This window comes from Tribolium castaneum, chromosome 1 (assembly GCF_031307605.1).
Source record: "Tribolium castaneum strain GA2 chromosome 1, icTriCast1.1, whole genome shotgun sequence".
Classification (NCBI taxonomy): Eukaryota; Metazoa; Arthropoda; class Insecta; order Coleoptera; family Tenebrionidae; genus Tribolium; species Tribolium castaneum.
Genome location: NC_087394.1, coordinates 10,249,416 through 10,266,360, shown reverse-complemented (window position 1 = coordinate 10,266,360; position 16,945 = coordinate 10,249,416). Strand labels below are relative to the sequence as shown.

General features: G+C 32.3%; 4 protein-coding genes across 5 annotated transcripts in view; all 4 read right to left on the bottom strand.

Moving 5' to 3' along the window:
- The window catches only part of Snrk (SNF related kinase), a 68,997-nt gene extending 66,191 nt beyond the window's left edge, over positions 1-2,806 (bottom strand). Inside the window, exon 1 of the mRNA XM_064354622.1 lies at positions 2,582-2,806. The gene's annotated coding sequence lies outside the window, so the exon portion shown is untranslated. The remainder of the gene's footprint in view (positions 1-2,581) is intronic.
- A 2,823-nt stretch (positions 2,807-5,629) lies between these two features.
- LOC135266263 (sodium-dependent neutral amino acid transporter B(0)AT2-like) lies at positions 5,630-7,193 on the bottom strand. The gene has a single exon (XM_064356590.1). The coding sequence runs from the start codon at positions 7,160-7,162 to the stop codon at positions 5,654-5,656; it is 1,509 nt and encodes a 502-aa protein (XP_064212660.1). The 5' UTR covers positions 7,163-7,193; the 3' UTR covers positions 5,630-5,653.
- Positions 7,194-7,878: 685 nt separating this feature from the next.
- Positions 7,879-9,223, bottom strand: LOC135266878 (sodium-dependent noradrenaline transporter-like). Its single transcript, XM_064358286.1, has one exon. The coding sequence runs from the start codon at positions 8,854-8,856 to the stop codon at positions 7,903-7,905; it is 954 nt and encodes a 317-aa protein (XP_064214356.1). The 5' UTR covers positions 8,857-9,223; the 3' UTR covers positions 7,879-7,902.
- A 156-nt stretch (positions 9,224-9,379) lies between these two features.
- LOC103314489 (sodium-dependent neutral amino acid transporter B(0)AT2) lies at positions 9,380-16,944 on the bottom strand. Of its 2 annotated transcripts, none has more exons than XM_064358278.1 (5): positions 16,784-16,944; positions 11,335-11,359; positions 11,198-11,290; positions 11,036-11,145; positions 9,380-10,991 (listed from the first exon to the last, which is right to left on the bottom strand). In XM_064358278.1, the coding sequence occupies exons 1-5, from the start codon at positions 16,858-16,860 to the stop codon at positions 9,404-9,406; spliced, it is 1,893 nt and encodes a 630-aa protein (XP_064214348.1). In that variant the 5' UTR covers positions 16,861-16,944; the 3' UTR covers positions 9,380-9,403. The 2 variants fall into 2 exon arrangements, with proteins under 2 accessions (XP_064214348.1, XP_064214351.1); XM_064358281.1 differs by having other exon boundaries at positions 9,380-10,898.
- Between the last annotated feature and the right edge of the window lies 1 nt (position 16,945).

The following is a 16,945-nucleotide window of genomic DNA, read 5'->3' as shown; positions in this document are numbered from 1 at the left end:
ATTTTGGCACTCACCTCATATAAAATATTTTGAAAAAATTTTAAAATGCTTCAAAATCACAAAAGCGAAGCCCTTTCTTTCAAAAAAAAAATATACACCAAAAGTAAATTATGTGTATTTTTATCAAACATTAAAGAAGAAACTAAAAATATTTTTTGTTGTGGCAAAAATGCTCGCACAATTCAATTTTTTTTCAAAGAATACATCATTTCCAAAAAAATCAAAAATTTTTCCGGGTTTAATTTTTAATTAATGACGTCAACAGCATTTTTTTATGAAAACCCCTAATTTTTTTTAGCCATATCAATATATATCCTCTACCTCATTGTCGAAATGGTAATACCAGAAAATTAAATGCTATCCAATATTTACGAAAAAAATCTTCAAAAAGTGAAAAATCGACATTTTAATTACAATAAAAAACAAACAGAATTCAAATATTTAACAAGAAAAAGTCAATTCTTCATTTAAATACTATTTTCAAATTGTTCGTAAACTTCCAGACCAACATTTTTTTAATCTTTTAAATTTGGATGTCTATTAGGGTTAAAGGGGAACATGTTTTAGTGTGTTTCTAAGCCACAAGATGGCGCGGAATTTATTTTTGTATTATCTTTTTAACCGTTTGCTTTTTTCGGAAACTAAAAAAAGTTTTGAACACAGAATCTTCATTAAATTTCAGACAAGTAACACTTTTTTATTTTTTAAATTACGTTTGAAAAAAACTAAATTTTTTTGTAACTTTCTTTTCAAAAAAGTGTTACGTTGTCTCAAATTCTAATCTAAAAACTCAATTCAATTTTTCGATTTACAATTGGATTACAGATATCGCTAAAAATAGTAAAATAAATTTCATCATTCTGTCGTTCCCTTTAGCCTTAAGAGAAAAACGAAAATACTAATTTCTCTTTTAAAGTGAACAAAGACCCAATTGTTTTGCATAAAAAATATTTTCAATAAAAAAAGAATTGATAAAGATTTTGTTTGAAATTTACTTCCATGATCTTTTGGCGAAATAACAAAATTATATGTCTAGTTTTTGTTAGTTTTGTTACTAACATGCAATACTTTCATAGATCCATCAAAATACTATTATTATTATTATTATTCAAAATGAACAAAAAAATTAGGGGTTTCAAGTTCCAATTAAAAAAAATTCGATGGTGTCATTACTCAAAAACCAAAAAGTGATTGGTGTCGATTTAAAAAAAAATGAGGCGTTCTAACATTTTTGCACAAAACAAAATATTTTCAGTTTTAATAACTTGAAAAAAAAAGTTTTGTGATATAGTTTTTTGCATTTCACGCTCATATCATAAAAAATCATCAAATTGAAGCGTATTAGAAACTCTATCGGTTGCAATATACTTTTTTCTTTTGGGCAAATAGAACAATATATTTATTTATTTTTTGACTGGCACTAACACTTGAAACACCCTGTACGAAGAAATAATTTCCATATGTTGAGAACACAATAATGTCAAAAATATTTCCTTGTAGCCTTTAGATTCCACGAAAATTTACACAATAGTTAATTAATCATTGCTCAGATTTACATGATATGTAATTACTTTTTATTGATTTACCAGAAAACTAGCTTGAAATTCCTGACAAAATTATTATAATCCCAAGTCGGTGATAAATAACAAACCAATTAGTAGTTAATTAAGATGCCATTTAGAGTTTATGAATGGACGTAAATATTTAAAAATCTTACACAATATCCACAAACTGGGCACCTCGTAAAACTCGTTTTTTTGTATTCAACTTCACCCTAATCTTTGAAGTAAAAATCGATCAGAAAAAGGCCAAAAACCCTTTTCCAGGTAGTAACATGCACTTTTAAAGTTTATAGTACATTTGATACTTTCTGAAATACAGTTGGAAAACGTGTTGTGAAATTATTACCTGGGAGCCTACAAAACGTTCAATTTTATACAAGTACTAAGGAAAAAATCATCTTCACATCTAATCTCTTTCGTACACAACTTTAAACAATAACAAAGCTTTGTTTGTTTTCTCAGCCAATTCAAAAAATTAGCAACTCTGTATTGGCCATGAACATTTTGTTTATTTATCAAATAATGAACCAATAAAGCATCTGGTTGTAAATAATAGAACCTGTGGAAATTAAAAACGCCCCAAACCCACAACCATCCCACATAACCCGTGGTTTATTCAGACCACAAATTTAAAACGGTATGCTCGAGTAAATACATACATTTAAATATCTTAAGGATGTTACATCATTTAACAACAAACCCAAGCATCTACCGTTTGTTGACAGCTTGACCCGACCTAAAGAATGCGATTTTTTCGTTTTTCGCATCGACTTTGTTGTTGAAATGCAATGCTAACGGCAAGTGACCGCCCTTACAACCGGAATTTGTGCTATTTGTAAATTCTCGACAAGGAGGCTCTCAAGATACACGCCCTAGTTCTGCTTCGAGTGCACAGAAATTACTTCATGCTTCCTTCGACCAGAAACAATTTGCTTTCAAATAGTCACAAAACAAGGCCTGATTTTTGCACGTTTTTCAACAATTTTTACAATTTCCCATTCCAAGAATGCTGAACTCACCTATTCGTTTGCAAGAAAGCCTCACCACACACGCAAAACCGCTCAAATAATCCCTTCTGAGTATGAAATCATAATTACACACACGTTTTAAGTAAGTAAACTAGTCTTTTTATTCACAATACTGTAAGTTTATGGATTGTTTTCACGATTTAATTGTTTACTATTTGTAACTGAACTCTGATAGTTGCAAACTGACAGATTTGACATCATCGACAAACGGAACGGATAGAATGGGAGGGGATAGAGAGTGGAAGAGAGAGAAAAAAGGTGGCGCAATCTACATTTTTGGACTGAAACTAAACGAAATTATTGATTGTGTAGTGTTGGTTGCCTCTGTGTGAAAAAGTCACACCAAAATTTAGCATAATTTATGCCACTTTTCGATTCTAATGCATTTATATGCTACTATTTACGTAAATAATTTATTTTGGATTTGATAGTTTTGATCACGTTTATATAGAATCACCATTCCGATGATAATCAATTAATTAAATTGATTTTTTTTCGGATATCGTCTGTACATTAAAAGAAATAGCGCATAAGTGACCCAAAATATTCCGTAAAAGAAGTAGGTTACATTACATGTACTTTTAGTTTTCACACCGACGTAATTATAAATAATTTAAATAGGTGCTATGTTGGTTGCATATCTTTTTGAATTTTTACAATACAGGGTACATACGTTTTAACGAGGCTTACCCCTATAAATTACATACACATTCCCATACAAACTTGATTAAAAAATTTTAAAAAATCGTATAGTCTTCTCTAAATCGTTTACCCCTTCAATAAAATTGCAACGTTTTTATTAGCTGTTTCAAAACTATATTGATGATTGATGAAATTGTGAAACAGATATTAATGATTATATTAGGTATTATTTTAAATGGCAACTTAATTCGAATTACAGTAAAACCTCTCAACAACGGACACCTATGAGGAATCTTAAATCCCACTAATGGGAGGTGGGCAATTTTAATATAAAAAATTGTTTTTTTTATAAACAGTGACATGAAGTGTGACAAAGTGACTACCAAATGTACACTAGATTTGCTAATTATTCAACATAACACCACAAAATGTAAAATAAAGCACTATTTGTAGGACTAGGAAAGCATTATTCAATAAACTATCTACCAAAGATATTAAAATGTTTTTTGCAAAAAAAGCTTCAAAATATTCAGACAGCATGAGTTTACTACGGTGCTAAGACAAGTTTTTTTATTTTTTTATCACTCTCGTCTTCATCAATCCTTTCATCTATTTTTCTAAAAATGTTTGCATACATTCATCGATGTTTGATTCTGGATTTTTGGTATACAGTTTTACATCCATTTCTACATAATCCATCAAACAAATGTTCGTTCTTTGCATCATTACTTTTTCGGTCTGTCCGTTGTAGGAGGTAAATTTATATAATATTATGGTAATTAGGGAATTAATTTTTTTGTCCGCGTCCGTTATACAGAGGGTCCGTTGTAGAAATCTTATTTTACATTATTTCCCAATGTATTTGTTCCGTTCCTACAAAAATGTCCGTTATGAAGAGTGTCCGTTATCGGAACACTCAAAATCGCCGAATTAGATCGAAAATGGTGTCATTTTTTGCATTTTTCGAGTGCTTAAACACTCTGTTAAACACACTGTTAGTTTTGGCGAAATTTTGTTAGAGGAAAGAGAGATAAAAGAAAAGCCATTCATTAGAAACGCAATACTTGTTTCGCCAAACTTAATAAAAAATATGCTGAAAAATCGCCGAATTGGTTTGAAAATCGTGAACTATCTAATAATTAATCTTTTTTGGCACTTAAGCAAAATTTTGTTAAAATGTAAAATTAAACGAAAAGATTTAATTTATTTCTAAAAATTTTTAGTTAACTGAGTTTGTTTAGTGAAGTACCGAAAAACATTGTTAATAAAAATCATGGCCACTGCGAATCCAGTAGGATTTGCGCACGTTTACTATTTTTGACTAAAAATACACAAATTTGGTGATTTTTGCAGAAATTATGTCCATTTTCGGTCAAAAACGTGCTGAAAGTCACAAAAAAAGTAAAAACAATTTTAAAATTTTACAATCAACCTATACGTCCGGTATCTTTTGATGAAATCTAGTGAAAAATTAGAGAATTAAATTGAAAAAAAGTGGAAGAAAATGTTTTCTCGAGCTAATTCGCCGACTTTTGAACTGAATGTATTTGTGTTTTAGGTGAATTATTGCAATTATATAGTTTCTAATGTTGATTTATTTAAAAAGTTAGTGTTAAAATATCTGCAAAAGACGTATAAACGTAAAGCGGAGCATAAAACTGATAGAAATAAGAAAATAAAGCGCCAAATTGTAAACGTAAGACCACATCTTATTAAAAGTAGAAACACCTTTTGTCAATTTGAGAGAAAAGGACATGAACGAAACAGTGCAACATAACTTTAACTTTTAGCGTTGAATCCTTAGATGACTTTCTTCATAAATTATGAAAAAAATTAAACGAAAATATTTGATTTATGTCTAAAAATTTTTAGTTAACTGAGTTTGTTTAGAAAAGTCACTAGAAACATTGTTGATAAAAGACCGGTGGGATTTGCGCACGTCCACAATTTTTGACTGGAAAATACACAAATTTGATGATTTTTGGAGAAATTATGTCCATTGGAGTAAAATGAATTTTCGCGTTTTGTTCAAAACTACTAAAAATTTTATTTGTCTTTTGGACACATTCTGTTCGTACCATCACTGTGCATCTTTCCTGTACACGTTTGTTAAAATATTATGAATACTTGTTTAAAATTTTAATAAAAAAATATCAAATAATTTCTTTTTCAAAAAAGTGTTACGTTGTCTCAAATTCTAATAATTTAAAAAACTCAATTCAATTTTTCGATTTAAAATTGGATTACAAATATCGCTAAAAATAAAAAAAATAATTTCATTACGACTTGTCTTTGTTGCACACTTAGTTTAACTCTGTCGTCCCCTTTAGCCTTAATACTTTGGCCTAGTATGTTAATTTTGTTTTTCGGGATTAGGATGTATATTAAAACAACAAATTAGTTATTAAAAATGTTGCTTTATTAATGTGAATTCCACCCCCAAACATACGAAGGCACATACTCGTAACTAAACTGTCCTCTAGCCTCAGCCCTCTCATTATAAAACCTCATCCAAGAAACTGATGAACCGAACACCTGCTTCTGCGCAACTCTACAATGCATAGTCCACAAAAAAGCAAAAACGATAATCACACCAATAAACACCGCATAAACAAACCACATTATAACAACATGTGTGAAATCATAATTCTGATCACCACTCAACGTATTCACCGGCCTCACAATTGTCACAATAAACAAAGCAAAAATTAAAACAGCCAACAAAGCAAACAGAAAAAATTTCAACTTCAAGTTGTTTCTATCTTTCTGAATCAAGTTCATGTCCCGAAAATACTGATTCAAGCCGTAAACAAACAAAATCCCCACGACAAATAAAATCGAAAGCGGAAGCACAGTGATCCAAATGGGAAAAGAACCCACGAAGACAGCCTGATACAAACCGTTGCTGAAACAGAACACAACACTCAGCAGAGCCAAACCGCCACAAACCAGAAAATTGATACACGGACGAGCTTTAGACAAGTAAACGAAATTGTCGTAAATTGCAGTCATGATAGCTTCAAGAAACGCAATTTGTGTCCCAATTAGCATAAAAAACAGCATTAGAAAAAAAATCATGCACCAAATCTGGCTGCCGGGTAAATTAGCAAAAGCTTCCGAATACATGATGTAAACCATCTCGATCGTGTTCTCGGGCAATCGGCGAAGAAAATCCTTCGTGTCGCACGAATACCGAACCATAAACGAAAAAAATATGAAGAAAAAAATCAAAGAATGCAAATAGTTCATCGAGCACAGAATAAGCGAATCGGTTTGGTAGTTGTTTCGAAAATGGCAAAAGGAAGCGTAAGTTATGGGAATGCCATAACACAAGCCCAGCTCAACAATCACCTGAATCGTGGCCACACACCACATCTCAAAATTCCACCAAGACACGTACCCCTTAACCCCGGAAAGAACCTCCGAAAATTTCCCAAACTGTTTCAACTGAAGCGCCACAATAATCAGCGTCAGGAGCGTAAAGTACGACAAAATAATAATGAAAATGCAAATTTTCCCAATCGACCGAACACTGCGAAGGACGGCAATGTAGCAAACAACCCATGAGAAAGCCAAGGACAGGACCAGCCACCACTTAATCGAGCCCAACGACCACAAGTAATGCGACTTGTCGTTGGTGTCGACCACAACGTTGTAGAAGTACTCCTGTGAGGATAAGTTGATGTTCTGGGAGATGTACCATGATGGGGGCGCGCACGCGTGGGCATCGGCGTCCTCCACCTCGCTGCAGTAGGTCCATGGGAGGACCAAGTGGAAGCAATGGGCGAAATAAACCAAGGCGTAAGCGGCGAAAATGTTGTGGTACAAAGCCACAAGGAAGCAGGCTAGAACCATTGCCACTCCGACCCCACAGCAAAAAGGGGCGCATTCCCACATCCATAGCACCCCACGTTGGCTGTATTGGCCCATGGAAGTTTGCAACACGTGTAGAGGGGAGCCAACAAATTATATAGTTTATAATGTTAATTTATTTAGAAAGTTTGTGTTAAAATATCTGCAAAAGACGATCAACTTTAGCGTTGAATCCTTAGAAGACGTCATTCTTAAATTATAAAAAAATTTAAACGAAAATATTTGATTTATGTCTAAAAATTTTTAGTTAACTGAGTTTGTTTAGTAAAGTCCTGAAAAACATTATTAATAAAAATCATGACCACTACGAATCCAGTAGGATTTGCACACGTCCACTATTTTTGACTGGAAAATACACAAATTTGGTGATTTTTGGAGAAATTATGTCCATTGGAGCAAAATGAATTTTCGCGTTTTGTTCAAAACTACTAAAAATTTTATTTGTTTCTTGGGTACATTCTGTTCGTATCATCACAGTGCATCTTTCTCGTACACGTTTTTAAAAATATTATGAATATTTGTTTAAAATTTTAATAAAAAAATATCAAATAATTTCTTTTTCAAAAAAGTGTTACGTTGTCTCAAATTCTAATAATTTAAAAGACTCAATTCCCTTTTTTGATTTAAAATTGCATTACAAATATCGCTAAAAATAGGACATGTAGTCTTTGTCGCACACTTGGTTTAACTCAGTCGTCCCCTTTAGCCTTAATACTTTGGCCTTGTATGTTAATTTTGTTTTTCGGGATTAGGTTGTATATTAAAACAACAAATTAGTTATTAAAAATGTTGCTTTATTAATGTGAATTCCACCCCCAAATATACGAAGGCACATACTCGTAACTAAACTGTCCTCTAGCCTCAGCCCTCTCATTATAAAACCTCATCCAAGAAACCGACGAACCGAACACCTGCTTCTGTGCAACTCTACAATGCATAGTCCACAAAAAAGCAAATACGATAATTACACCAATAAACACCGCATAAACAAACCACATTATAACAACATGTGTGAAATCATAATTCTGATCACCACTCAAAGTATTCGCCGGCCTCACAATTGTCACAATAAACAAAGCAAAAATTAAAACAGCCAACAAAGCAAACAGAAAAAATTTCAACTTCAAGTTGTTTCTATCTTTCTGAATCAAGTTCATGTCCCGAAAATACTGATTCAAGCCGTAAACAAACAAAATCCCTACAACAAATAAAATCGAAAGCGGAAGCACAGTGATCCAAATGGGAAAAGAACCCACGAAGACAGCCTGATACAAACCGTTGCTGAAACAGAACACAACACTCAGCAGAGCCAAACCGCCACAAACCAGAAAATTGATACACGGACGAGCTTTAGACAAGTAAACGAAATTGTCGTAAATTGCAGTCATGATAGCTTCAAGAAACGCAATTTGTGTCCCAATTAGCATAAAAAACAGCATTAGAAAAAAAATCATGCACCAAATTTGGCTCCCGGGTAAATTAGCAAAAGCTTCCGAATACATGATGTAAACCATCTCGATCGTGTTCTCTGGCAATCGGCGAAGAAAATCCTTCGTATCGCACGAATACCGAACCATAAACGAAAAAAAGATGAAGAAAAAAATCAAAGAATGCAAATAGTTCATCGAGCACAGAATAAGCGAATCGGTTTGGTAGTTGTTTCGAAAATGGCAAAAGGAAGCGTAAGTTATGGGAATGCCATAACACAAGCCCAGCTCCACAATCACCTGAATTGTGGCCACACACCACATCTCAAAATTCCACCAAGACACGTACCCCTTAACCCCGGAAAGAACCTCCGAAAATTTCCCAAACTGTTTCAACTGAAGCGCCACAATAATCAGCGTCAGGAGCGTAAAGTACGACAAAATAATAATGAAAATGCAAATTTTCCCAATCGATCGAACACTGCGAAGCACGGCAATGTAGCAAACAACCCATGAGAAAGCCAAGGACAGGACCAGCCACCACTTAATCGAGCCCAACGACCACAAGTAATGCGACTTGTCGTTGGTGTCAACCACAACGTTGTAGAAGTACTCCTGTGAGGATAAGTTGGTGTTCTGGGAGATGTACCATGATGGGGGCGCGCACGCAATTCCATTTTTCCATTTAAAATTGGATTACAAATATCGCTAAAAATAAAAAACAATTCATTACGACTTGTCTTTGTCGCATACGTAGTTTAACTCTGTCGTCCCCTTTAGCCTTAATACTTTGCCCTTGTATGTTAATTTTGTTTTTCGGGATTAGGTTGTATATTAAAACAACAAATTAGTTATTAAAAATGTTGCTTTATTAATGTGAATTCCACCCCCAAACATACGAAGGCACATACTCGTAACTAAACTGTCCTCTAGCCTCAGCCCTCTCATTATAAAACCTCATCCAAGAAACCGACGAACCGAACACCTGCTTCCGTGCAACTCTACAATGCATAGTCCACAAAAAAGCAAATACGATAATTACACCAATAAACACCGCATAAACAAACCACATTATAACAACATGTGTGAAATCATAATTCTGATCACCACTCAACGTATTCACCGGCCTTACAATTGTCACAATAAACAAAGCAAAAATTAAAACAGCCAACAAAGCAAACAAAAAAAATTTCAACTTCAAGTTGTTTCTATCTTTCTGAATCAAGTTCATGTCCCGAAAATACTGATTCAAGCCGTAAACAAACAAAATCCCTACGACAAATAAAATCGAAAGCGGAAGCACAGTGATCCAAATGGGAAAAGAACCCACGAAGACAGCCTGATACAAACCGTTGCTGAAACAGAACACAACACTCAGCAGAGCCAAACCGCCACAAACCAGAAAATTGATACACGGACGAGCTTTGGACAAGTAAACGAAATTGTCGTAAATCGCAGTCATGATAGCTTCAAGAAACGCAATTTGTGTCCCAATTAGCATAAAAAACAGCATAAGGAAAAAAATCATGCACCAAATCTGGCTCCCGGGTAAATTAGCAAAAGCTTCCGAATACATGATGTAAACCATCTCGATCGTGTTCTCGGGCAATCGGCGAAGAAAATCCTTCGTATCGCACGAATACCGAACCATAAACGAAAAAAATATGAAGAAAAAAATCAAAGAATGCAAATAGTTCATCGAGCACAGAATAAGCGAATCGGTTTGGTAGTTGTTCCGAAAATGGCAAAAGGAAGCGTAAGTTATGGGAATGCCATAACACAAGCCCAGCTCAACAATCACCTGAATCGTGGCCACACACCACATCTCAAAATTCCACCAAGACACGTACCCCTTAACCCCGGAAAGAACCTCCGAAAATTTCCCAAACTGTTTCAACTGAAGCGCCACAATAATCAGCGTCAGGAGCGTAAAGTACGACAAAATAATAATGAAAATGCAAATTTTCCCAATCGATCGAACACTGCGAAGGACGGCAATGTAGCAAACAACCCATGAGAAAGCCAAGGACAGGACCAGCCACCACTTAATCGAGCCCAACGACCACAAGTAATGCGACTTGTCGTTGGTGTCGACCACAACGTTGTAGAAGTACTCCTGTGAGGATAAGTTGATGTTCTGGGAGATGTACCATGATGGGGGCGCGCACGCGTGGGCATCGGCGTCCTCCACCTCGCTGCAGTAGGTCCATGGAAGGACCAAGTGGAAGCAATGGGCGAAATAAACCAGGGCGTAAGCGGCGAAAATGTTGTGGTACAAAGCCACAAGGAAGCAGGCTAGGACCATTGCCACTCCGACCCCACAGCAAAAAGGGGCGCATTCCCACATCCATAGCACCCCACGTTGGCTGTATTGGCCCATGGAAGTTTGCAACACGTGCAGAGGGTAGCCAACGAATATCGTGACAACGGTGTAAGGGATAAAAAAATTACCGCCGTACCTGAAATCACACTGTTTTGGGGAAGACGATTGGTTAATTGATACCGGTAAATGTTCATAGGGAAGTGGTAGGCGTTGTTTAGGGAGAGAGTGAAGGCCATGAAGCCGATCACGTAGGTTATTCGGTTCCTCCAGTGAAGTCTTATGTACTTGACCTATAAAATATTAAATGTTTGATGGTTGTAAGTTAATAAAACTGGGGCTTACATTTCCTAATGGGATAGTTTCAGCTTCAACTTTTTTTACTTCAGTTTTTTTAAACACTTCCTCGTTTTCTTGGGCGGGGACATCGACAATTTTCTAAATGTTAAAGTCAATAGCTGGTTAATAAATGGAAAGCTTACCCTTGGAGGCTGCTCTGGGAAAAAACTAAAAAAGGATTCATCATGAAAAATAGTATTAATAAGTAAAGAAAAGCGGTGGGTTACTACTATTGAGTGATAGTGATAGACCTAAGAATATTTTAACACAAATTGTTTTTCTAGAATCTTTAACATAGTTGCCAAATAAAGTTGTAAAATAGTTATTACTCTCTCACTGAAAGTATAAATTACATTAGCAATTATTTTTTTATGCATGAATAATTTATAACAGCTAATTTTCAGAGAAAATGCGACGTTGGCGTTTTTATAGTTTTAAAACAGCTAATAGATTCGGTTTGTAGAAACCTCTATTAAAATTTAACACGATGTTAAAAGTTAATCCCGCATACACAAATAAAAATGCTTCAATTTGGTCACCTGATCATTTAATCACGCATTTAATCGTAGATTAAATTATTGATGCTTCTATAAACTGGCCCATAATTTTTATTAACAAGCTTCCAGAAAAAAAAACTCAGGATCGGTTTATACAATGTGTTTTTAAATGATTCTCATCTAGTTAACTTTGAAACTGGTTTACATACAAAAGAATTTGCGCTGCTCTGCTCAATTGAATCCTCTGTAAATAAATGTTAAATCTGTCAGTTGTAAAATTCAATTTATTTCTTTTAAAATTTTCGTTAAAATGCAACTTAATTGTTACAATGTTCAAAAAAAAACACTTTTATTATCGAAGCTTATTTCCGAATTGGAGATTTAATAAATAGAGTTCGATGTCTAAATGCCTATCATTAGTTCCATGAAGGTTCCATGAAGCGGCATTTTCTGATTTTACATGAGAAATTTACAGACGACTAGTTGAAAATCATTTAAAAACACATTGTAGAAGCGTCATTAATTTTATTCGCAATCAAATGCGTGATTAACTTAACATGGGACCAAATTGAACAAATGTGATTAACAACGAATTAAATTTTAACAAAGCTTTCTATAAACCGGCCGTAAATAATTTATATCTAATATCTATTTATTAATTAATTAATTTATATATTAATGATTAGATCTCTCATTGAAAATATGAAGTGCACTAGCTATTATTTTTTTTAAATGCATAAATAATTTATAACAGCAAATTTTTAAAGAAAATGCGACATTGGTGTTTTTATAGTTTTAAAACGGATAATAGATAAATTCGATAAATGTTAAGATGTGTTAGGACAGGACAGTCAAAAGAACCGGTTTTGGGTTATACTTTATTATGAAATTTTACAAAAGAATAAAACTCGTTGTGATTGTAATAAAAATTACCTAGATTTATGTAATTGAATTTGCCAAATTAAATTCATAACATGTAGGTAATTTCACAGTTTCTGGAAACATATTTAACGTAGAAATAAATTTAAACTTCAGTTAAAACATAGCAACGCCAATCGGATACGCACTACCTTAGCAACTAACGGAGAGATAAAATTTAACTGAAGTTTAATTGTACCATAAATCGTACCTAAATGATACAAAAAAACTTATTTTATTTTGTCTTTGGCAGAAAAATATAAAGCCTTAAGTTTAATTCATTATTTGGTAAAAAAGGTTTTAGCTATCATTACACTTTTATAATGTGTTTAATTTCTTAAGTTTTTGCTTTATCGGGCTAAACCTATAATAAAAAACCTATAATAAGTAAAGAAAAGTAGTGGTTTGCTACTATCGAGTGACAACAGATAGTTAACTACACACTTTAGAAAAGTCTAGGGATATTAGTAATTTTGCTGAATAATGATGTAATAAATGAAATTTTTGGCAATTTTTTGAAACGAATTATTATTTATTAGCGTAGATTTTAAAGATTCCATGAAAATGACTGTTTGTCATTGTTACAATTAAAAAAAAATTAAAATGAAAACTGTTATTTCTAACTTGTTCTTGTGTGACGTTAAAAAAACAGTTGAAAGGTATTTTAGACGACTTCAATGACTGTTAAGTCAGAAGATTGACCTAGCCACAGTAAATCAGAAATTTGGTTAAGTTGGAAACAACAGTTTTTATTTTTATTTTTTTTTAGTTGCAACAATTACAAACAAAGTGATTTTCATGGAATCTTTGAAATTTACGTTAAAAAATTACAATTCATTTAAAAAAAACGCCAAAAGTTTCATTTATTACATCATTATTCAGAAAATTACTAATATCCCTAGACTTTTCTGGTGTGTGTACTTTTCTTATGAGTTAAATATGCTATTTTTTGTATCCTTAATTGGAAAACTGGGAAAACCTAAGAACATTTTAACATACATTGTTTTTCTAGAACCTTTACCATAGTTGCCTATAAAAGTGAACCGTAGGAACGCATGACAACAAATTAAACAAATAGAATTTTATCAGACGAAGATGATCGCTGAAAGTGTTTTTGAAGAAAATGAGAGGCAAGCGATTCTGCTTCCACGTAAATGGAATGAAAAATGTGATAAAACTTTTGAATAATTCTGTCAATTTAAGGGTTACAAGGTATCAGTGAAAATGTTCTGTTGCTAATTGTTGCTAATTAGTAAAACAAAACATTTCCTTTTTGAACTACCTAATCCAAAAAAAATCCTCTGATGTTATTTATTTTATTACCCATGTTGGTGGCGTTTTTTTTATTATTTATGTTTTATTTTTATCAAAAGAAATTTAGTTTTATTTAGTAATCTCATTTAACTTAAAAATTCGGATTGAAATATCTCTGAACTCAATTAATTAATGAAGAAAACAACTCAATTTAACAAATCATTTATACACTCACCGGTTAAATTATCGCATCACATGAGGAAATTTTTTTTTGCTCAAATTAAAAAACAAATATCAAAAATTAATTAACTACCTAACGTTAAATTAACAAAAAACCTACAACTGTAATATCAACAATTAAACTACAATTTATTATCAAAAAAAAAAAACAAAAAGTGAATTTCATTTGGATCAGTTTTTTTTAGCTTGGATAAGATCTACAGAGGCAACTTTAGCATTCGAAGGTAAACAATCAAAAACAATCAAAATGCTTCAATTTGGTCGCCTGATCATTTAATCATGCATTTAATCGCTGTTTAAATTAATGACGCTTCTATAAACCGCTCTATGTTTTATTTGTTGTTAAATTAAATTTATTTGTTAATTTTTATTAACAAGTTTCCAATAATTTACTTCTAATCTTTATTAGCTGTTTCAAAACTATAAAACACCCATGTCGCATTTTACCGAATTATTTTTTAAATAAGGTTAATACAACTAAAATTATATTTTTTAAATTTTATTAATTTCCAGAGAAAATGCGACATTAGCGTTTTTATAGTTTTGAAACGGATATCAAATAAATTTGATAGATGTTAAAATGTGTCAGGACAGGAAAATAAAAAAAAACGGTTTTTGTTTTGGGTTATAGGTTATAATGAAATTTTACACAAAAATAAAATTCGTTGTAATTGTAACTGATTAAAAAATTACCTAGATTTATGTAACTGACTTCGACAAATTAAATTCATAATATGTAGGTAATTTAACATAAAAAAATAAAATTAATAGTTGAGTGAAGACCCAGTTTCTGGAAACATATTTAACGGAGAGATAAATTTAAACTTCAGTTAAAACATAGCAACGCCAATCAGATACGCACTACCTTAGCATAAAATAAAGTACGAGTTTCTTATCATTTAACTCGCACTTTATATTATGCCTTTGACAAAAAAATATAAAGTCGTAAATTAAATTATTTATTTAGTAAAAAAGGTTTTAGCTATCATTACTACTACACTTTTTTAAAGTGTTTAATTTCTTGATTTAAGGCTTGATACATAAATGAAGACTAAAACATTTGAGAACGCAACACAAAATTCGCTTGTGGCGCAAATAAATATGATTTGATTATTATAATTTTATTAGTAACAATTTTAGTAAAACAAATCATATTTCTGCAAATAAACAGTCAAAACCTAAGCAGGATCCTTGAAATTGACAGAGCAGTTGTATTCGTTTTGATATTAAACTCATAAACTTAGAATACCATAGAACTCAATCAGTTTACAAAAAAATCTACTAAACTGTGAATTAAAACTAAAGTTTTTCACTCTTTAGCAATATTTTATTTGTTTTTCAATCTATTAAGGAAGGTGACTATGGTTTTACAATTTTTGTATTCGTAATTTTATTTTAATATTTAAAAATAAAACAAGATGTTTATCATCACATTTTAAAATTAATGTAATTTGAAAAAAAAAATCATTTATAATTCGGAAGTAAAATTACCGTTGGGGGCGCCACTGAGCTAGGTCGAAAACAGTAACCATAAATGGCGGGAAATTGTTTATTCGGATATTTTGAGCGTTGTACGAATTTTGGGGCTTCACAATTATTGCATTGCCTATGCGGAATAATTATTGCATCTTTGATGCAAGAAACTTATGTTGACAAATGAGAGATGACGAGGAAAACACAAATAACGAATGACTGTTTGGTTCACTTTCTTTATTGGAAAATTATTACAAAGACATTGAAAAGCCTACCTTTTGGCATAATTTACGTTTAAATATATCAGCAGTTGTTAATCTTTATTGTAGTTTTGTAGATTTACCGCAGCATTTCATGATTTTTTCAGTGGAAAATTCTAACCTAAAATTCATAACACTTCACTAATTTATTGGTTTCTTGAGCCAAACTTTGTGTTCGCTGTGATCCATTACTTATAATCTTTAATTAGACAACTGTTTGATAACACTTTGTAATCAAAATTTAAATATTTTTCACTTTTTATCCACTTTCAAGTTCCAACAATAAACACTTTATACCACGAAAACCTACAGAACCAAAGTCAACGTTAGGATTTACCACCACGTACATTTAAAGTAATTCTTTCTATTGTAAGTAATTAACACTATACACGCAAAATTGTTGAACAATTCATTAAATGTCAGTTAAATGTGGCATTACGAAAATTTCTTTACTGTTTTCGACATAGTTCAAAAGTCATCACCAGAGGGCGTCTAGTTAATTTTATTTCCGAATAGTAATTAGAAATCAGCAGCTTTCTGTTACTTGGTGTTTGTTGAAATAATTTAAGTTTAATATCTAGTAAAAATATCATAATACCAAAACGATTCTTTGGTCTAGGCATAAATAAGAATTATACTTCTACGAAAAATAAAACAATTTAAAAAAATTAAAATTACAGGAGTACTTAACTAATTATTTTAAATATATTGCGAACGAGAACTGCAATTTTGCAGTTCCTTAATTCACCTCGACACCGTCTAACGCATCGAATAGAAAAATAAAAAAAATATTTTTTTAACACTTGATTATATCAAAAAAGTAAACTATTCATTCAAATTGTCAGTCGAAGACAACCTCATTAGTAGCATCAATTATGTTGGATGAAAGAAGTATTATCCAATTTATCACTTTCTATTACAATTAATTTATAGGAAAAACTGGTACATACCAAATAGCATATCCTTGCGAAGATAAAGTTTTAGCTGGTACACCAACAACAACTTTGTTTTTTGGTTCCGAATCCATAACTTGAGCAGAATTATAAAAGTACAAAAATAAGGTTCATTGCATTGCATGCGATTTAATGTCACTGTCATTTCGCTTACTGCCT